Source organism: Chinchilla lanigera, unplaced genomic scaffold (assembly GCF_000276665.1).
Source record: "Chinchilla lanigera isolate Chin_1 unplaced genomic scaffold, ChiLan1.0 scaffold00049, whole genome shotgun sequence".
Lineage (NCBI taxonomy): Eukaryota > Metazoa > Chordata > Mammalia > Rodentia > Chinchillidae > Chinchilla > Chinchilla lanigera.
The window spans coordinates 5938748-5961793 of record NW_004955450.1 but is presented as its reverse complement, the minus strand read 5'-3'; the positions used below and the strand labels follow the sequence as shown (position 1 = coordinate 5961793).

Genomic DNA, 23046 nt, shown 5'->3' with positions numbered 1-23046 from the left:
ATTAAAAAAATGTATAGATTTAGTCTGGTTTTTCCTTTTTATTTTGCATAATTGAGTGGTTTACAAAGATCTTATATCAAGGACGCTTCTGTCAGTGTAGCAAGGTATAGTTCGTTCAATATATTTTTGTTGTGGAGAGAATTGGTGTGTGTCCTTTTCTTCATTTTAATTTTTTATTTCTCTTTTGCCTTTCAAGGCTCTACACCACTCCCCCTTTTGCCTATTATCTTCTTTCCATGCAGTCTGTGAAGGGGCCCTGTACCTCTTTTTTTTTGGTACCAGAAATCAAACTCAAGACCTTGTGCTTCTCAAGCAGGCATTTGTGCCGCTGAGCTATATTCCCGGCCCCTCTACCTCTTGCATTGTCAAAACCATTGACTTAGCTTTTTGAAGACTGCTGCCTTGAAGTACCCTTAGAAGCACCTGCCCTGATCTACTTGTCCTCCTCCAGGACTTTTACAATTTGAATGCACTTCCTCTTTCTGATGATTTCAGTTTGGCTTCAGACCACTACTAGTTTTTTTCTTCTCTCTTCCATAGTTTTTCCCTGTAATGCTCTTGCTGTCCATCAAAGTATAAATGGATAGATCTAAGAGATTTTTTGCTGAGACTTACTGTTTAATTTTGTACTTATAAGTAAGTTGTTATTTGGGTATTCTCTCTGCCATTTAGTTTATGTTATAGACATTGATTTTATATTGTTTTATGTTTTTTTTTGGAGAGTGATTAGAATATTCACTTTGTGCTTCTGCCCTTACCTCATGTATATGTATATTTTTGCGTATATCTATGTATTTACTACATATATATGTGTATATATATATATATATATATATATATATATATTCTCCTAGTTATACCAGAATGTAAATTTCTTAAGGGGAGCGATTCAGTTTTACTCCTCTTTCTGCCTGTAGCTATAATTCCAGGCCCTTTTTCTTCATAAGGATTAAAAGAAAGCTTCCGAACAACATGTTACTCGATTAGTATATTATATATCCCCTTTCAAGGCTGCAAATAGCTAAGGGATTGTAACATAAAGTTAAAACTCACTTTGCTGTGTAACTATGTCCATGCAGGCTAGAAAGTTTGCAGTTGGAATTACTTTTGAGAAGATGAATATATAGAAATTGCCATCTTGGCCAGGAGTAAGAGAATAGAGTGTGTGTGTGTGTGTGTGTGTGTGTGTGTGTGTGTGTGTGTTGAGGTGATGCCGTTCAGTTAGAGGAAATACCCTTGGTTTTTGAATGCATATAGCATTCTCATTATTATTCTTGTGACTTGACTATTATGTGAAATGATAGGTGCCAGAAATCTTTTGTTTTAATAAGACAAAGAGCAGTGCTGCATTACACTGCTGTTAAAAAATGGTTGGGAAGGTCAAAAGTACTACAGTGAATATTGAATGTTCTATCAAAATATTATGGAAAATGACACTATACCCACCAATATCAGTTTCACACTGAAATTTTGGGAACAATCATTCCATCTGGTTCATGCAGCAAATGAACTTTTTGTAGCTTTCCCATGATAAGGCCACTTTTATTAGAGGTTGATACTTTGTCAGATCGTAATTTACAAAGAGAAGAAAATGATAGATGTGGATATGGGGATCCAACCCAAGAACATGCATAAAGACTATACATAGGTGTTATGGATTAAATTACATGCATCTCACCCAGTTTATGTGTTGAAGTCCCCAGGCCCCAAGAATATGACTGTGTTTTGAGTGCTTACCTTTTAGTTGGAAATGTCATATGCAGACATTTTTCTATGTTAATAGAGGTGGACAAGGGATTAATCAAAAATTTAAGCATTGCTGTTAGTATAAACACTATCTAGTTGAAACAGATGCTCCATTGGGTTTTGAAGCTTCTGCTTGAAAGGAAAATATTAACTGGGCCACTTTTTGCTGCCAAAAGAACAGAAGATGCAAGGTGTCCCCGAGCTGGGCCAAGGGCTGTGAGAAGAGGCACTCAGGCATCTCTAGGGCACTAGTCTGTAATATTAGCAAGGAAATATTTTAACCAAGGCAATTAGTCACTCCAGGTGAATATAAGCCCTACACTTGTATTTCATCTTTTTAATGGATTAAGTTTCATTGAATGAATTAATTTTTATTTAATGAGTTCCTCACTGATGGTCATTTTGGAATATCAATTTTTTTTGTTATTGCAAGGAATGTTGCAATACACAGTTTTATACATATTGTCTTTATGAACACAGGCTAGTATATCACATTGTGAATTTGGAAAAATCGCCCTCCTTAGAATTGTGAATGCTTTGTTTATAAGAAATTGTGAGTTTCATGTTAGCAGTCTTTAAGTATATGGGAATAGTGAAGTTTTGGTCAGTGGTTCTCAAACCGTGAGTCTGCCTTAGAATTACTTATTGAATTAGAACAAATGGATGACCTTTTAGATTAGAACTTAGATTTTAGAACTAAGTGCACATGTTCCTCAGTATCCATGGGGGATTAGCGCTACGACACCCCCACACCGAAATCCATGGGTGATTATATCATACTTTCGGTCTCAGGTTGGTTGAATCCACAGGTATAGAACCCATAGAAATGGAGGGCATTCTGTGTTTATATTTTCAATAAGCTTCACAAGTGATTCTGATCACCAGGCAATATTAGCAGCTCTGAAATATAGAAGGATTAATACTTTAAAGTAGGGTAAGGTTGTAAAATTTGTCAATGTATACCGTATGATAAAAAATATTAGCAAAAACATGGACCTATTAGAGTTCTCACTTCTGTTACTCTGAGTGTGAATCAGTAAAATAATTATTAACACTGTCTGGCAGTTCTGGTAAAGTTGGATGTAAGCACACTGTGACTCAGCAGTTCCACTCATATATATATATATATATATATACATACACACACACACACACACACACAGGGATCAAAAACCATGGTGAATAGATATAGATATAGATATAGATATAGATATAGATACACACACACAAAGGGTGATCAGCAACCATGGTGAATATTTAAATTTTTAAAATTTATTACAGTAAGAGACACATTGCCATAAATGCCCATCCAAGTATTTCCCCCTTGCTTCAATGTCCTAGTCACATTGTTCTTGCCACTTTCTGAAGCAGTTCTGGAAGTCCGTTTTCGTGAGTGTCTTTATGAAGAGTGATAAAAATATGATGAATTGTGCTTCTGACTGCCATCCAACAGAAAGGCAGGCTTATAAAAATATTATCATGTGTCCTTACCCACCTAATTCAGTGGTTCAGGCATCATGCAACTTCTGGCTCTTTTCCAAAGTCAAAATGACTATAAAAGGTAAGTGTTTGAATTGATTCAAGACATGGAGGCAGCCATGACAGTGCAACTAAAGACACTCATGAAGGAGGACTTCTAGAACTGCTTCACAAAGTGGCAAGCGTGATGGGATAAGTGTGTTTGAAATGAGGGGCAATAATAACCATGTCTCTCTTCCTATAATGATTTTTTTCATTTAAACATATACCATATTTTTTATCAAATCTCATGTACCACAGAAATGTTTAATGTGTTCACTTGAGTGTGCTTAGCTGCTTTGTTTATGTTAGCCCCAAACAAGTAGACGTCCTCTAAAAGTAGAACAAAGAAAATAAATTTAATACTACTTTCATATATTGGGATACTTCTTAGAAGTGGGAACAATGAAATTATAACTACTTACCTGCAATATGTATGAATCTTACCAAATAAAATGTTGAGCAAAAAAGCCAGTTACAAAAAAAGTACAGTGGCCGGGGATTTAGCTCAGCGGCATAGTGCCTGCCTGGCAAGCGTGAGGTGGTGAGTTTGATTCCCGGTACAAAAAAAAAGTACAATGTATGATTCCATTTACTTAAAGTTCAAAAGCAAACCTGTCCTTAGTATTAGCATCAAGAGGATAAGTACTTATGGGGCAGTGTAATGGCTGGGAGAGCATACAAGGAGGGTATCCCAGGTGTAGGTAATGTTTTATTTGTTAATCTAAGTAACAGTCATGAAGATATGTTCAGTTTGTGAAGCATATGCAATGTTGTATGTTTATTCTATGTCAATAAATCCAAATAATTCTAAGAATAATCATCAATAGAAAGAACTTCCTCTAAATAACAGAATTGTTTCAAGACAGATAATAGCTGTTCTTTTATTAATTATAAAAGAGGAAATTAATTGGCAATAATGTGCTGGAGCTGGCTCCCTAGACCCAATTACATGCATTTCTTAAATTCAGTAACGTCTTGGTAGCTTGAAATTAGCCATGTTGAAATTTATACCATGGAAACTGGCAAATGGTACATTGGGCTGTTGTCTAATGCAGTTCATTCATAGCATCAAAAGTAGCCCTCTGGCACTCACGTTCCACAGGGCATTATCTGGACCCTCAATGTCTCCGAGAGCAGCTTGCCTACACAGAACTGCATTCAGATCACTTTGCACTCAGGGCCACTGCTAGACTGGCTTTGTAGCTGGAATAATGACTAAACAATTCACATAAATGTTAAAAGTGGCTAAAAGGAACATATCTTGAAGAATTATAATACTGAGAATATTTTCTTTTCTGTAGTGAATTTGAGGAATTTATTTGTACCCATGTATGTATTTAATAAGAAGAGAAAACATGTGTACCATCGTAAGAACTTTTAAAATCACTTTGTTTGGAGTCACTGTTCCCAATTAGCATCTTAAGAATATCATCATATCTTTAAATCTGCCTTTCTTACAGGGGCAACTTTCTAATTTGAAAAAAATTGATATCTAGAAATTGTTAGTTAAATATCTATGTAGCATACATACATATGGGAATATCGTTTCTTTCCTTATATTTTATTATATAAGCATAAAATGGACTAAAATATTTTATTTTTACTTTTGAGATATGGATTTCAGTCAGTAGGCAGATTGTTCCTCTCTAGGTTCTTTAACAGATAAGGAGCAGATGTGCCCTTGGGAGGAGACTGCCAGGGAAAGAACAAATGTATGAGTAATCTGGAAAAAGATTAAAGTCATTATGAGTTAAACATCAGCCTTTGGAACAGAGCTTTTCCGTGTATTCTGAGAAGTGAGCCAGTGTGTGTTCTGAACAGCAACAACAATGACAGAGACAGAGGCAGAGGCTGGCGGTCCTCAGGAGCCAGTACTCCCCTGTAGCACCATTCCATTCCTGGGCTTATCTTTTAGTCTGATTTTGATTTTCTTTGGCTAGATGGAATAGAACCCTTCATTAGTCTGTATTTGTATTTAAGAGCATTGTTTTATTTGGTTAGACAATGTCTTTAAAGTTATATATACTTTGGCAGTGAGCTTTGAGGAATGTCTGGCATGTTTGTTGGCCAACTGCCTTGCAGATGGAAATGAAGTTCTGTGAGGAATCTTCTGGGCCAAATACAAACTTATTGTTGCTTTCATAAAACTATTCAAAGCATAAAAACTCTTCTTGAGAGTCAACACTAGCAACTGGTCTAGAAGCTGGTTGCAAGAATGTACCTGCTGTATTTTGCAATGATTTTTCTGTTTGTGATGCCTGTTTTGTTGTGCTAGAATTGCAAATACAGAACATACGGACAGCTGTAGATCTTTTAGGTGTCTGACAGTCTTCATAATGACTATGCTTACTGGGCATATTATATTCTTCTGTACATGCAAACATGCTTTATATTTTAATTCAGTGAAGTTACTGTTAAGCTTTGTGTTTTAGTTACTTTTTTCTCATTGCTGAGACAAAATGCCCAACACTCAAATTTAGAGGAGGGAAGGTTTATTGTAGCTCACAGTTTGTAGGAGTTTCAGTCCATAATTGGCTGGCTCCAAGGCAGGGTGCCATGGCAGAGAGGTATAGCAGAGGAGAAACAGTTTATGGCAGGCAGAAGGCAGCAAAGTAGCAAGTAGCAAATGACAGCAGCCCTCTATCTGTCTCTTATATTCTATCCAGGCTACCTGAACCTAAAGCAAGTAACACTCACTTCCCAGGTGGGATATCATTAATCCCAGCGTCCATCCTTAATCCCAGCATTACACACTCTAGATCCAGCCATGTTCAAAAAGCCCCACCTATGACTACATAAGGCTTTGGGAGGAACATCCAGATACAAGCCACGACACTTTGTTGTATGACAGTAGCCATTACTAGACTAATTCAAGTGGTAGTTATTAGACTAATTTTATTCCCCAAAGGAATATTTGATAGATAGGGCTGAGAACAGTAAAAATAATTTTAGTTTAAGTTATACCTAGCAATAAAAAACAAATCATAGCTTCTCTGTAGGCTAGCTTGTAAATGAATAATAAATAAAGAAAATTCAATCTACCTATAATAAAATGAAGTTATTCAACTTCTCTATGTTCCTGGAATATTTCCCTTTTTCACTGCCTCTATCTGATTAGTGGTATATATCAGGTCATAATGTTTCTTGAATATCATGTTATCTTTTAAGTAATAGTTCCAAGAATAGTAGAAAATTTATGTTTTTTTTTAATCAAGGGTAGACCCTTTGGAATCATTTCAGTTCATCATATTCTTTCATTCATTTACCACAACTTTATTGCACACTTATTGAATGATAGATCCTATATTAGATGCCAGGGCAGTGATCATAGTACCTTTCTGCAGATATCTGGCCCTCAAGAAGTTTATATTTTAATTATATTTTAATTTGTTCAGTTATGCTGGGTCACTGAGTGGAAATAGTCTTCAGCATAGGCCATCTACTGGCTCTGTTACTTCTGCCTTTCACATTAGTAAATATCTTAAGATTTAAATGACTGGCCTTATTCTATGGTTGTCTAACACCCACTGGCCACCAGTGTTACAGTTTTAGATAAAGGAGATGAAAATGTGATCTATCAAATATTGCATTTTTAATAATTTCTCTGAATCAATTTTAAAATAATTTGCATGTAATAAATTATACCTATTTTAAGTGTAGAATTCAATGAAGTGTGACAAAGTATGAACCCTTATAACTACAACTACAGTCATTTACCTGAAAAAGAAACCTAGAAATTAATCTGAGTTCCTCTCTCATCTCATTTCAATTACTAATTTGTTTGTTCCACACTTTAAATTTCCAGAGATCCTATCCCTTCCTTCCTACCCTACCTTCTACCTTGGTTTTTGATATGTTAGGTCCTTAATATTTGTCACCTCTATTACTGCAACCTACAATATAACTAGCTTGTGGCACTGAACTCATTCCTTTCAACCGTGTTATTACAGTTGGATTTTTCTAGAATGAGGTTCTGATCATATTAGCCCCTCTGCTTCAGATCCCTTGATGGCTCTGCAATTCCCACTCTCCCTCCCTGTTTTCTGAGGAAGGGGTTGGTATGGAGTGACAGCTGGTACAGTGACAACCCCACTTAGCTTATAGAGAATATCTGATATTCACAGAGCGCCAGATGTGTGGCGGGAAGGTGACAAGTAGAAGAAATAAAAACTTTGCCTTTCAGCTTTGCAATGATCAGAAGTACTTTAATTTGGCTTGAGCCAAAATATTAGCAGGTGGTGGAATCCAGCTTTCTCCTTGTTGGAGTAGGAATTCCCAGATAAGCAAGTTGTGCAGGCTTCAATGAGCCGTTTGAGAATGGATTAGATTTGGAGATGCCAGTATGAACTTGAGTTTAGCTTCATATAGACACTGACGGCGACACAGAGAAGTGTGAAGACGTGTGTATTCTGTCCCCAGGTTAGTATGCACACATGCACTTCCCTGCTCTCTCAGCTGAGGGACCTAAAAGAAATGACATTGAAAAGCAAAAAGTACACCTCCCCTGATCTTTGTTTTTACTGCTATTCTCCAATAAAAGACTCCTTGGGGAAATAGCTGATTCTAGGAATAGGGTAGGAAATACAGTACGTGAGTCGAGAAAATCTTAAAGTGCCAGAAATTAAAGCAGCATTCAAGAAGAAAAAAGAAGGAAGAGAATGAGAAAAAAAGAAGAAAAGAAAGGAGAGAGGAGGAAAAGGAGAAGTGGAAGAAGAGTGAGGAAGAAGAGAAAGAAGGAAAAGGAGAAAGAAAAGCCATATCCATGGGAGTAGAGGAAGATAAAAGCCAATTCAAAAAGCTTCCAAATGGCCAAAGATGGAACACACTGAACTACAAAATAAACAAAGTAGTGTTGGACTGTAACCTAAAATATAAGATAACTATCCACAGGTCTAAACTTACATAAATAAAAAACCGACCAAAAAGAGATAGATACCCTGTGAAGAAAAATTTCCAATAATTTACCTGCTACTCTGACTTCAAGGAGGGGAGCTTCCTAAGGGTAGGGGACACATCATGTAATTAATTCCCTCCTAAGGTGTTAGTATGAAATGAGGGGAGGGAGTGGGGACTTTACACTAGAGAAACCTGAAAAATGCTCCCTTGGCCAGATGACCCATGCTAATATCAAGTGTTGTGTCATATTAATAGTATGTACCTTCACTCCAATTGAGTTATGAGAAAATATCAGACAAATTCTAATACAAAATAGCTGGTGAGTATTCTGCAAAGCCTATCAAGGACATCAAAATGATGAAAGTCTGAGAAACTGTCACAGCCAAATGTCTAAGGGGGCAGGACTACTAAATGTGACATTATTGGATGGGATCCCAGGACAGAAAAGAAACTTAAGGTAAAACTAAAGAAATATAGGTGAAACTTGGACTTTAGTAAGAATGTTTGATACTGGTTCACTAATTGTAACAAGGGTACTATACTATTGCAAGATGTTAATACAGTACTAGGGGAAATCACATGAAGTATATCAGAACTCTGTAGTATCTTCTCAGTTTTTCTGTAAATCTAAAAGTATTCTTTAAAAAGTCTATTACAGGTTGAAAGTATCATTTGAAAGGCCTCAAAATAACCCAATGGTTTCTGTCTCTTCTGCAGTTTTGACAGTGTTTCCTGCCTTGCTGACTCGACTTCCCTCTCAGACATCACTTTTGATGGCAACCCAATAGCTCAAGAGTCATGGTACAAACACACCGTGCTCCAGAATATGACGCAGCTGCGCCAGCTGGATATGAAGAGAGTCACGGTGAGAACCTTCCAAAGCCTCACCACACTGTTCTCCTTAGTGTGGTGTAGGAGACTGGGTACCTGTTCTGTGCTTGAGATGCTTCTTAATTTTAATTAATTATGACTTTGGACTATCATGACTATATACTTCATAATTATAATTACAGAGATTTTACCACCTGGCCCCATCTCTAATTTTCTCAAGTAGAGCTTTAAAAACCCCTAGCTTTCTATTTAATCACCATGCTTGTTTTTCCTTCTTGCTTAATATCCAGCTAATCATTAATTTTGGAATGTATGAATGAGAGTTTCATTAAGTGATGTGGTGTAATGGGTAAGAACACATATTCGGGAGACAGACTGCTTGAGTCTGCATCCTGGCTTGAGCACTTTCTAGCTATGTGATCTTAGTAATTTATTTAATCTTTTTTCTCCAAGTAAAATAAGAATCACAGTCATGCTGTATCATAGAGTTGTTGTGAAGACAAAATAAAATATAAAACTTTAGAAGAATGTAAAGATCCTAGGAAGCTTTGTGTGGAGTTGTTATTGTTGATGTTATACCTCCCAAAGTAGCTAGCTCTGTTTTTATTTATTCTATCTCTTTTATATTTCCTATAAACAAATATTTTGGTCTGGATGCTGACCTAAAGGAAATTCTATATATGATACCTCTTTTTAGGTACACATTGCACGCAATTAGCATATTACTGGTACCAAGAAGTTCTGTTGTAAAGAGACCTATCTTGTCTTGTTTCACTGCATTCCAAATTTGTTTGGATATTTTCACAGAAAATACCTGTTAAAAACCTGTCTGATCACTTCTATTCTAGAAAAATATCCCAGGCCTCCACCTGTTTTTATTTTCCTCTTCTAGACTTTGCTAATTTTGATGTGAATTCTGATGATTAGTTAGGTTTACTCAGTTGCCAGGGGACTTTTATATCAGCTTCTCTGTGTGTGGTTTTCATTTATGCCTCAGCAATATGATGAGTACCTAGGGTGGTTAGCAAACAGGAATCAGTGTAGCTGAATTCATGAATAGTGAGGGTTTCCTTGACTTTGCCCTCTCTCTGTTTTATGATGTAATTGCAATTATAGTTCCTGCCCTAAAGTTACTTACCATCTGCTACAGAGACAGGCATGCAGCTAGATTGCAATGCAAATGATGATCCAGGTAAATGAGATAATTAGATTCATATAATATATAATGTAATATAGTGCAAACACACACGGCAAAATAATAACAGAGCAAAGTAACTCCTAAGTCTTTCAGAGAAAGAATATTTCCAATAGGGCCAATATTTGACACACAGAGTAAAGAGAGACAAAGAAGAAGGATGCATCTGTGGAGAGTAAAGGTGTGTCAAATGCAAAGGAGCGCTGAGAGAATTGCACATCAGATAGCAGCAGTTTGGCATGGCTGACCATGAGTATACAGGGAGAGTAAGGGAAGACAAGGTCTGACAGGCAAGGTCTGGAGCATTTCATGTCAGGAGTGTAGGTTGTTTGTCTTGGGCATAATAGGATGAGCCCTGGAAGAGTTTAAGGATGCCTATTAAAAATCACTTGCCTATTAAAAATCACTTGCCTATCTGGGTAGAGGCTAAAGGATGAACCAGGAGGAGGGGATGGATAATGAGATGAACCGGGGTAAGGGACTCTGAGCATCTGACCCAGAGGAGTAGCAAGACATAAGACGGTGCTGTCCACTGCTGGCCTCAACTCATATTTTTGCTTTTGTTATTTCTCCTGGGAAGAGTGGATTTTAGTCTACTAAGAATAGGGTAAATATTAATCAGATGAAAGTGAAGCCTGTGTTAGATGAATAAATAAACGTGAGTCCAGGCCCATCTAGAGCCAGGGCTTGGCAAACTTTATCTGGAAAGGACCTCAAGGTAAATATTTTAGGGTTTAGAGTCTACACAGTCCCTGTTGAAACTGCTCAGCTCTCCCACTGTAGTGTGAAAGCAGACACGGGCAGTCTGTAAATGAAAGAGCACGGCTTTGTTTTAAAAAGTTATTTGAGAAAACAAGTGGGACTGGATTTGGCTGCGGGCTAGAATTTGTCAGTCTTTGATCTGGAGCGCTGGACCATTGAAAGTTGATATCTGGGATGTGGTGTAGAATAATAGAGTAGCTGAACATTAAGGTGAATTAATCTGCCTTTTTATTACAAAAGGAGAAAACATAAACTCCCCAAACTGTGACAGTCAGCTTGCTATTGATTATGAAAGAAATCTAAACTGGATTATTAAAGTGCAGTTGGTGAATACTTAAGGACTTGATCACTAGGAGGCAGCATTAATTCACTAAAAATAATTCAAGCCTTAAAAGTTTCCAATTTTATAGTTTGTTTTTTAGTTGACATAATATTTGTTCATGTTCATGGTGCATAATAAATACATATATACAGTATGTAACGATCATATCAGGGTAATTATTAATAGACCCTTTCAGAGAAGTGCTATAGACGGTGTTTTGATATTCAAGCAAAGCGTATGGCAAAGGCTTCTATGACATCATTTTGAGTAAGCTGTATGACAGCATGGTTAAGTGGATTTTTGATTCAAGCATATGTACAGAACACAAAGAATGGATTAATGCCAGGCTTTCAAGAAATCCGTACTGACGTGGCAATGCGGGGTTTGTCTCTGGTCCGTTTTAGTCAACAACTTTTGTTACATAAGAAAATATTAATGTCACTCTGATAAAGTATGTGAATGACAGAACTAGAGAAATTAGAGGTCCTAATATATTTGTTGCTGGGATCAGAATACAAAAGTAGCTCAGTCGTCTAGCACAAGGTTTTAGCAGTCTACAGCCTACAATCCAAATCTGTACTGCAGTTTATTTTTGTGCAGCTGTCAAGCTAAGAATGATTTTGAGAGTTTTAAAACAATGTTTAAAAAAAAAGAAGGGAACAGGAAAAATAAAGATGAATATGAGTTAGAGGTCATATTTTGCTCACAAAACCTGAAGTATTTACTCTCTGACCCTTTACAGAAGTTTACTGCCTGCCTCATCTTGAAAAATAAGCAGCGTTTAGCATTTTTAAAAATACATAAACTGAAAATATTGGATTTTTCACCATAACAGCAGTCAGATAAAACAATTCACAGCACAAATGCAGAGTTATGGAAGATGAGACCTTAGTAGCATGCATGAAAATAACTTTCATTAGAATTGATAAACTCAAGTTTAGTTAATTATGAGATGTGATAGAAGTTAATATTTAAAACATTAATTTATAGAAATAAAGAAATCAGAAAATATAATTGTTCCATTTTTTTCCTTCAATGGTCAGAGTACACCTAAACTATTGGTTTGAGATGGGTAATGGCAAGGAGGATCATTTCCAGGGAGCCTTGTTTGATTTAACAAAACCTAAGACATAAGGCAGATGTTACAGTGGTCTCCAACTATTCTCACAACTGTTCACAAAAGAGAGATACAGACACACTTCGAAGAGCTAGAACAAGGGCCATTACACAGAAAATTCTGGGAGGCAGAACCTTCTCCTTTTTCTTTCTAAGTCCTCATTTGGAGAATGGAGATGGTTCTCATAATTGGAAAAGAGAAACAATATCAAAGTTTAGTTGGCCTCATAGGAACTTGTTTATAATTCGCTCTCCAAAAACCTAGACTAGCTCATCTCAGACAAAAGCTCATCACAGTTTCTTGTTATGGTAGACATTACTAATGCTGACAAATGATTTGTTTTACTCTTTCTGACATATGGAAGATGGCGGCTTTTTTTTCACCCCTAAAGTTACATGTTGTGTAACAACGAGCTTCGGCTAATGAAATGCAAGCAGAAGTAATGTCTCATTTCCAGGCAGCAGCATTCAAAAACCACAAGATTCTACTTTTTTCCCATATGGTAGTCATTATGGAAGCATATATTGAGCTGAAGATGCCATCAGATCACAGCGTATAGAAATATGTAGCCAGTACATGAAGATACTTGAAGTTTTCTTTGCGTGATGAAGAAATAAACTTATCATAAGCCAGTGTCGATTTTGAAGTTGTTGGCAATGGCATAATCTGCCCTGTTCTGGCTTTTCTCCTCCTTTTCCTCACCCCCAGTATTGAACTACTATTCCTGGCCCAGAAGAAGCCAGGTGAGATGACTTCTAACCTTCACTTTAACACTATAACCTTGAAAGGATAAATTTCCTGTGTTGAAAGAGTTTGTTTGAATGAAAAAATATCGGTTATGTCTTAGAGAATAACAACAAAAAAAAACTGTTTCTAGTCTTTAAATATTTTGTATATTCAAAGAAAACAGTGGCTGTTTATAACTACCTAGTCTACAGTGTGTGGCCAAAGAGTACATTGCCACTTAAGTTTCAAAATTCCACGTGAGAAATTTCTGTCTGTATTAAGACTATGTTATTTATTCTGGAGGAAAACTTCCTCTTAACTGTATTTTCTTTTAGAGCTGTAATAATCTGCTGAAAAAGCATAATCTAGGTTATCAGATACCTATTAAGTCACTGTATGACTTAATTAACTTGAAATTATTTCTATAATGGATGTTGAGGGCCAAATCGAAGTAAGGAAAAAAGTAGGTTTTTTTGGTCCCAGATAGATCCCTTTCTTTTGCCACGTAAAGAATATGGCTTCTGTCCAAGAAACTGGATTATTATTATGAAGGTGTCAGACTTTTACAGTTTTACCAACAGATTTATAGCTTATCTTCACAAATAGAGGTTTATTTTTGTTTCTAAATTTAGTTGTTCTATAATTACTTGGGCTGAAATATAGCCATCAGATGTAAAAATTCCTTAAGACACTCAATATTTAAATTGATTTGGTGTAAATCCAGTTTTCCAAGGTTTAAATTTCCCTTTAAAGCCCTACTGCCTTAATAGAAGTTCAAATTCTTTTCAAAAATCTGATGAAATCATTTCTTAAGTATGTGTAGTACGTGATCCATACAGTTTCCATTACTGTTTGAAACTGGCTCTGAGTAACCAATCTGTTTCTAGTTCACATTTTAGATGAATCAACACTGAACATCAATATACTTTTGCTCTTTAAAAGTTCATCCTGAAATAGGTTATACTCTATAAGTACAAAATCAGTATTTACTAAGAAAGTTTAATATAATTGTTACACCCACTATTTTGGGAAGCCAGGAATCAAAGTTCTGACTCTTTTTTGAGTTTATTTCTCCTGATTACCTCTGTCCAGTTTAAGAATACTTATTTTCTATGTATTGTTAAGTCACTTTAAATTCACTGAAAATCACATTAAATTGTTATTCCCTTTAAAACAAGTAAATCACATGGCAGATTACCTTTGAATTATAACCTCTTTCATCTTCCTAAAATTAGTAAAATAAATATCATTCTTATAAAAAATATTATAAGCTGGGTGCATTGGTGCATACTGTAATCCCAGCATCCAGAGAGACTGAAGCAGGAAGATGACAAGTTTAAGCCCATTCTGGGCAACTTAGTGACTTAATTTCAAAATAAAAATAAGAAAAGGGATAGAGATGTAGCTCAGCGTGAAATCTCTGGGCTCAGTCCCCAGTATCACAAATAAGCAAAAATACTGCAAATTCCATCTCTAATATTCCATTTCTGACTTTGATGCTAACTGTGTGACCTCATAAGTTACTAACTTTTCAGAGCATTAGTGTCCTCATGTCTAACATTAGAATCTTCTAGTGGGTGCTTTTTTAGTTTTTACTTTTCAATTCTGTGTATTTGTGTGTTTTTAAAGTGTACTTTGTAGTCTAAGTCTTTGTTTTGGGACATATGTATAATGGCCTGCCTTCTAGAATATATTTCCATAGTCTTTTTGGCCTCCCTTGGCTCTGAATGTATATTGGTGAGGTCAGGCTAGATTGTATGGTGGTATCACCGTCCTTAACCTCAGTGGATTAAAGCAATAAATGCCTATGATAACCTGATTGCCTGCAGCATATGGTCTTGGATCTTTGTTCCATGTTGTCCTCCTTCCAGGACTAGGCCCTCAGCATACCCATCATCAGGAGCTTTGCAGATATTCAATAGAAGTGAGAGAGAGAACAGCAGCACCATACCTTGTCTGAAAGCTTCCATCCAGAAATAAATACACGGCACTGTTCTTTGTATGACATTAGCCAAAGTAAGTCATATGACCGTATCGAACTTCAAGAGGATAGAAAGTGCTATTCCACAATGCAGCCTGCACATGGGAAGCATAGGAATATTTAGTGAACAGCTCTTACAACTCTCCACCAGGTTTCAAATCAAATATTGACTTGTGGTAGGGATATAAATTAATACATTAGTAGAGTGCCGAATGCTAACATGCCAAAGCCTTGTAAATATGACTGCCATTTGAATTAGCCATTCTAGTTTTAGGAAATGATTGAGCCATAAAGATATATATCTATTAGTTCACTCCTTAAATGTATATTTTTTGAGCATCTACCATGTGCCAGGAGTTGCCCTGGTCTCTACACTCATGGAGCTTATTTTGGGGGATTGGAGGCAGGAGGATAGTGCCAGGGATCATTAGAATGTAATAGGTTAAGTGTTATGATGGAGAAGGGAGTAGGAAATTTCCCCCTGATCCACTTCCAGTTGACCGATTTTCTCTTCAGCTCCGTATAATCTGCTGTTGAACACCCCCCTTGTTGAACTTAATTTCATCTCTTACCATCTTTCATTTATAATGGTCCTACTGTTACTTAGTTCTACCTATTTACTCTCTAAACTTAGTTCTGCTAAGTTACTTTTTATGGTTTCTGTCTCTGAAGACATTTTCAAGCTTATTTTTTAGAAAGAAATTGTTTTCTTAAACAGAGACATAAAAATATTTTGGTAATGTACATTAAAAAGTCAAATGATGAGAATTTACTGTGAAAATTTCTCTTTCTTTAGCTAGAAAAAAAAAATGATCCACACTGAATATCACAGATTATAACTTCAAAAACTTTGCTCATGAAAAAAAAATTTAAACAATACACAGAACTTTTAAGGTTTGATTTAGGGTAATAGGATTGTGATTTTTAAAAAATTTTTAAACTAAATAATAATGTATTTTATAATTTTATTTTTTCCATATTTATTGAAATACAATTGAAAAACTTTTAAAAAATTTGTACAAAGAAAAATTATATAAACCAGCTCCCTTTTTCTGTCTCTTATTCCTTTTCTTTGATATATTAATGAACTAGGTTCATCTAACCTCCAGAGTTAAAATGCTTTTTTTTTTTTTTGGTTTTTTCTCCGGTACCAGGAACTGAACTCACGACCTTGCGCTTGCCAGGCAGGCGCTTTTGCCGCTGAGCTAAATCCCCAGCCCCAAGAGTTAAAATGCTTGAGTGCCTCCTGAGTGCACACCTGTAATCCCAGCACTTGGGAGGCTGGGGCAGGAGGATCACTGAAAGTTTGACACCAGCCTGCGCTACACAGAGAGTTCAAGGCCAGTCTAGTGAGACTCTGTCTCAAAAAAAAGAAAGAAAGAATTAAGAGGGGGAAAGGCAATGTATAATGTTTTAGAAATACAAAGGAAGAACACAATAAAGAGAAACATACCAAATTTCTCTTGGAAAGTATATTTTCTGTTAGCAAGTTGTTGTACCCCTCAAGAAGAAGGCCTTGGGCCAATGATATTTACCATATTAAACATTTCATAATACTTTTTGAAAACTTTTTTTTTCAGGAAGAAGAAAGACGTATGGCATCTGTTGTAGCCAAAAAAGAGGAAGAGAAGAAGCGGGAAAGTCAGAAGCAGAGTTTGCTTAAGGTATTTTCGCTGAGATCTTCATCCTGGTGGGCACACATGTGTGCACCATGGAGCTAGCGAGCTCATCTACTGGGAAATTTGTTTCTAAACTTTGTAAATTTTTCATGCTTGTCAGTAGTATGTTTTTTGTAAATGAGCGCTCCTAAAGCTCTTACAAGTTGCTATCTACAAATAAACCTGTACTTAAACTTATAATATAATGTACATTATAAAACATATGCAAAGGTAAGAGACTTTAAACAGATAAAAATAAAATATAATACAATTGAAATAAATAAACACCTCTCAGAAGAAGAAGTACAAATGACCAATAAGTACATGAAAAAAAATGTTCAGCATCTTTGGCCATTAGAGAAATGCAATTCAAAACTACACTGAGATTTCATCTTATCCCAGAATGAATGACTATCATTAACAAGTCAAATGGTAACAAAGGCTGGCAAGGCTGCAGGGATATGGGAGCCGTTTTTATTGGGAAATGTAAACTGGTACAACCATTGTTGGAAATTAGTATGGAGAGTCCTCAAAAAAACTAAAACTTCTACTTCTAAGTATCTTCTGGGAGAGTTAAAGACATCATATTACAGTGAAACATGCATACTAATGTTTATAGCAGCAGAAGTCATAATAGCTAAATCTTAGAAATAGCCAACATGCCCATGAAGAGAAAAATGAATAAAGAAAGCATGATGTGTATATACACAATGGAGTATTACTCGGCCATAAAGGAGAATACATGTGAATCATTTGTAGGAAAATGGATGTACCTTGAGACCATAATGCTAAGCAAAATAAATCAGACACAGAAAGTTAAATATTGCATCTTTTCTCTTGTATGAGAAACCCAAAGCATAAATAATTTAAAGAGCAAAATAAAAGATGGAACTTTTATAGATAGGGATCAAGAGAATGGAGGGAATGGAGAGGAAAGAGAAATAAAAAGAACTAGGATGTGATCTGTATATGCACCAACTTCCAAAGATGAAAGCATTCATTGTGGATCACATCCACATACTAAGAGAAAATCTTTTTTAAAGAAAATAAGCTTTAACAGTAAAAAAGTACTTGTTCCCAATTCTTCTCTCTGGACTTCGAAAGCAGTTTAGAGTTAAATATTACTAAATATACTGCAATTTCCTTACCTGCTACCATGCCTAACTTACAGATCCTCCCCACCTTTTATTTGTTATGTATGCCATTAGTTAGGTGTGCCTAAGCCTACTCCTGACAGACCTACCTTTTTACTGATTTAGCCAGCAGGATTTTAATCTTTCCTATATTGAAATATCCCTAAGGGTTAGCCAAAAATACCTTGGTTTTTAGGACACATTTTTAAAAACCTATAGGAGCAATATTTGCCACTGCCAGGCATCACTATTTTGCAAATGGTTCCTTTAGAAACAATAGCCTTCGCTTTGATGCATTTACTGTGCTCAGATGCCTACGTGAATGAGTACATAACTGAGTATGAATGAGTAGAAAGACACACATGCGCAGAATGGAAGCTCGCAGATCTACAGAACAGTCTCATGTGAGAGTCCTAGAGTGTGGAAAGGAAGAATAAAATCCACTGATGATTTGCTATAACACTTCCAGTGTAAGGAGAGCTTGGTATATGCACCAGATCATATTTGAATTCACTTTCAATGGAAATTTTTTGTTACATACCCAACTCAGCTATCTTACTACCATCAGTATTTGAGGAAATGTACATTCATTGTTTAGCAAATATTGAAAAGAATATTTGGCTCAAAGTAAAAAACAAAAAAAAAAAGAAGGTGGGGGAAGCTGGAAATGTAACCATGTGTGAAGGCCCCTGGGTTCAAGCCCTAGTACAAAACAAAAACAAATGCTGTAACTTTGGAAAGTGGCAAATGGTTTTCTTCAATTCACTAGTAGGACTCCTGCATGATAGGGATTATTTAGCTTTTTATTTTCAGCAAATCTAGAAGCATGCAGATGCTTTTACTTTCATTTGACTCCATATGTTGATCATTAAGAAAATGGGATGAGTTGGGTGCAGAGGACAGGGAGGTTCATGGGCCTGTGTTTTCTGCCTTTTTCCTTGCATTGGAAATGAAAGGAAGTAGTAATTATGGCATGCACTTGTATAGTCTTGCTCAGACTGTAAAGAATAGATTAAAATGGCCAAATTTGGAATGTGGCATCTTCTAAAATATTTGTTACTTTAACACAGACTTGGAAATTTGCATCCATCCAGCTATTCCAAAGGTAATTATAGGCTGATGCCTCCATGGTCTTTAGAATAAACTTTTCTTTAGGTACCCTCTTCTGCCTAGAAGAATATCTAGCATAATCAAGCCTTCCTTTTTTTCTTGTGCCATGGTGTCTAGAGCCATCCTGTGGCCTTCTGACCACCAGTCCTCACCTGGCTGCAGGATACACTCCTGCCTTAAACTGTCTCTTCCTTTATCCTGGCTCCAATACAATTACTCATTGTCTTAGGCAGCCTGGTGTTAACCCGATTTTAATAACCCAAGTAAAAGAAGCTTAACTTTAGCCTGAGTATAAAAAAGTGTTTGCATTTCCAGATACTATATTGTTATAAATTTATTAACATACCCAGTGGTGTAGAGTTATTTTATGGCTCTTTCTCTAAGCATTGCTGCATATACCTCATTAAGAATACTCCGTTCTGCCAACCCCTGTCAGCCAGAAAGCCAAATGCAAGGAGCCAGTGACCTTGGTACTGAGTAAAAATAGCAGCGTTGCTTAGATTAAACATTGGGTTGGCACAGTCATCCACAAGTAACTAAAATAAAATCCCTTAAGGTAGAATGTCTTTTTATTATAGAGTAGGGAATGACGTTTTTATAGTAGAAGAGCAGAATCCCATTTGCTGTAGGTAAAGAGGACATACCTAAAATGTAAAAACATCTCAGAAGTATACATACATCTTCAGTGTAACCCAATTAACTATAAAGACAAATCTGAAATACCAAACAATAGAACAAGGAACGCAGGCCAAAACTAGAGACATAGAAGTTTTAAGCAGAAAATAGAAGTTTTAAAAGTTCAGGGTAACTAAGCAAGCCACATCACTTTTCATTCCTATCTGATGCCATGGATACAGGCTAAAATCTTAGATAAACAAATGTATGCAAAGAGATGCAACTAGAAATAATTGTTCTCCACGTACCCAGGCACTGAGGGCAGGTCAGTGAATTTCTCTCGCAGCCTTTGTTGGCTCCAGAGAGCTGGTGGGGAGGCGGCAGTGTCACCCTCTGCTGATCTTTCCTTGGCAGATGGTCCTCATAGCAAAAAGGAAAGGGCATGTATGTAGTTTTAATATTCTGATCTAGTTGAAATTCTGTTTCACAATGTTAACTTTTGGTAATGGGGACTTCGCTAGAATAAGAATTCTTTATCCTAGTCAATATAAACTGAATATAAATGGGACAGAAATATTTTAATCTAGCGCAGATTTCTTTTAGTGGCTTAGCTTTCTTTTCTGAACAGGGTTTCTGTAAGAGAATGAGTGCTCATGTTCCAAGACAGTGGTTTTCAAGGGAGGTGCATGAACCAGCAACATTAGCAGTAACTGGGAGTCTGTTGGTGATGCAAGTTCGCAAGCCCCACACCAAATACAAGGTAGAACAGGATGAGGTCCAGCAGTCTGTTTTACAAAGCTTTCTAGGTGATCTGAAGCACTCTAAAGTTAGAAAAACACTGCTTGAAGGCATCCATTACATATAATGAATTAATGTATTTCCTGTTCTTTTAAAATGGCGCTAGTTATATAGAAACACTTCCGCTTAGCAGTTTCTTTCAGTGGTATGGGCAATATTTTGTTTTCATTTTTAGACATGACATTTGATGCTTTTTAAACATGGAACCTTGATCAGGGCCTCTCCTCTTTCCTCCCCCACCAAGATTGCAATACAGTATGCATCCTAATTTCAGACAGGAAAATTAAAATACTAGTTTCTTTTGCTGTGTTTAAAGACAGAGGCATATAAGTTTCTGTCAGATTTAAATTTCTTATAGCAAATAATAATAGTTTCTTTTTAAAAGTATTGTAAGAAGCCACAAGCAATATATTCCTGGGCTTCTCGCTTCAGAAATTTATGTTTTGTAATTCTTGTCATAGGAGAAGAAAAGGTTAACAATTAACAACGTAGCTCGACACTGGGACTTGCAACAACGAGTAGCCAACAATGCTACAAATCAAGATCGCAAAGACTCTGCCTCTCCCCCTCAGGACCCCTGCCAGACGGAGGGAAGCACCACCTCTCCATTTCCGGAGGACACAGGGTATGCCGCGGGGCCCTTGCGGGACGCTAGCGTCTTTCAAGAACTCCGTTTGGGTCAGGGCTTGGAAAGCATCCCACATCTAATTACTTCTGAAGAGCAGATTTCTTAATTAAGAAAGGTTACTGAAAGTAGAAGTTTAAATTAAGAAGTTAAGATGGAAAAATTAAAAACAGAAATTTAAAAACCTTCCAGTGGTTTCCTGTTGTTTATAGGAGAAGTCTAGATGATTTAATACAGTCTGATGAGGCCCCCAGCCCCCTCACCTGTTTCGTCCCACGTCCCACCCCGTCAGCCGCCTTCTAGGGTCTTGCTGACTTTCTTTGGGTTCCTTTCTTTCCCGGCTCAGAATATTTCTGTAAGAGTAGACTTCTACCGCCGGGTACCACTTCCTTGTACTTCCTGATCCTGCGCGGCTAACTCCAAGGCAGCCCAGAGGTCTTGCGTTTCAACCTCACATACCCCAAAACCTTTCTCTGACTCCAGAGCCTGGAGCAGATTATGTCTGACTGTCCTGCCCTTCCTCTGTGTTCTTTTCTATAACCTGGTTGGTGGTTAGTAGTTTTACATCTGTCTCACCCAAAAGCTTCATAAGGCAAAGGATCTTGATACGCTTGACCACTGTTGTATCTCCAGCAGCCAGTACAAAACTTTATGCTTTAGTAGTAATAAACACTTCGGGATCAAATTGGAATAAGTGTTCAGTTATGGTCTGTGGTCTGTGTGTTTCCATGGCTCACAACCTCTTTTCCTGTACCACAGAATTAGTGGTTCTGACAACACTGTCCACACCCCGTGTACTTCTCTCCCTCTCAGGAAAGCATGTTGGAGTGGAGTAGATGAGAGAACATACAACACATACATCGCTAGAGTGTGGATATAATTTAAATATATATGCATAATTTTTAAAAGCCTGAAAATCAAAAATCAAATATATTTAAATTTTTATTGGAAAATACATTTGTTTTATTATCTTAACCAACTGTTAAAATGCATTTCAAACTAAATATAATATAGCTTTTATTTCAAGTGTTTAGCTAGAATTTCTTCAGCCTTTCATGTGCAAAAAAGTGTACTAAAAGCAATAGTTTGAGAGGCATTAGAATAATGCCTTAGAAATGTTCTGGAGTTTAAGTCTGACATATATTTAGATGAACTTTTAAATTTTCAGTTACAGAATATACTTTATTTCTATCAAGCTATTTTTATACTTGAGAACCCACATATAAAACTTCTCAACTCTTTCAGCTAGAAAAATAAGGCAACAAGAATAGAAATTGTACTATTGTATATAGCTAGTATACCTTTCTGATATAGTCCTAGAGCTCCATTTAATATTTATTATTTAATATCAGATATAATTTTACTGAGTTAGAACTGTAACACTTTATAATGTTACGACTTTATAGCATGGGAGTTTAGATTCATAAAATAGTGCACACCAGTACTACTTTTGATGTCTCTCTTTTTGAAAATGTTTATCCAAGTAATCTTGCAAGTTTTATTCTAAAATTTTAATAAGGACATAGAAGGGAGAGGAATGGGACCAAAAAGAGGAACTAAGATACATCATGTACAGGTACAAATTCCCTATAAGGAATGTGATCATTATATATATCTAAACTATACCAATAAACTTAATTTAAAAAAATAAAGCAACCTGAGAAAGCAAAAAAAAGACTTAAAAATTCATCCTTTGATACATTAATTTATGTTTATAGTATACAATGTTAGGTAAGGGTGTAACTTGATTTTAATTGGCTAGTCAATTTTCTAATAACATTTCTTAAATAAACTATTTTTTCTTTTTTAATAAGAATGCCATCTTTATCTTATGTTAAGTTCCCATAAATATGTGGATATATTTCTGAATGTATCCTATTCTACTAATCTATGGTATTTATTTTAATGCCAATATCAGATTCTTTTGTGATGGTTTCATAGTAAGTTTTAATAACCAGTAGGGAGGGGAGCGCCAGCCTTCTGGCTGGCTAGCTTCCTGCCTGCTGGCTC

At 36.3% G+C, this 23046-nt stretch overlaps 1 protein-coding gene across 3 annotated transcripts in view; it reads left to right on the top strand.

The window, feature by feature from the left end:
• Positions 1-23046, top strand: part of Lrrc49 (leucine rich repeat containing 49) — a 126935-nt gene that overhangs the window by 68486 nt on the left and 35403 nt on the right. For all 3 annotated transcript variants that reach the window (XM_005393639.2, XM_005393637.2, XM_005393636.2), the window contains 3 exons: positions 8881-9028; positions 16678-16761; positions 20873-21036. In XM_005393639.2, the coding sequence (XP_005393696.1) occupies positions 8881-9028; positions 16678-16761; positions 20873-21036 (396 nt within the window). The remainder of the gene's footprint in view (positions 1-8880; positions 9029-16677; positions 16762-20872; positions 21037-23046) is intronic.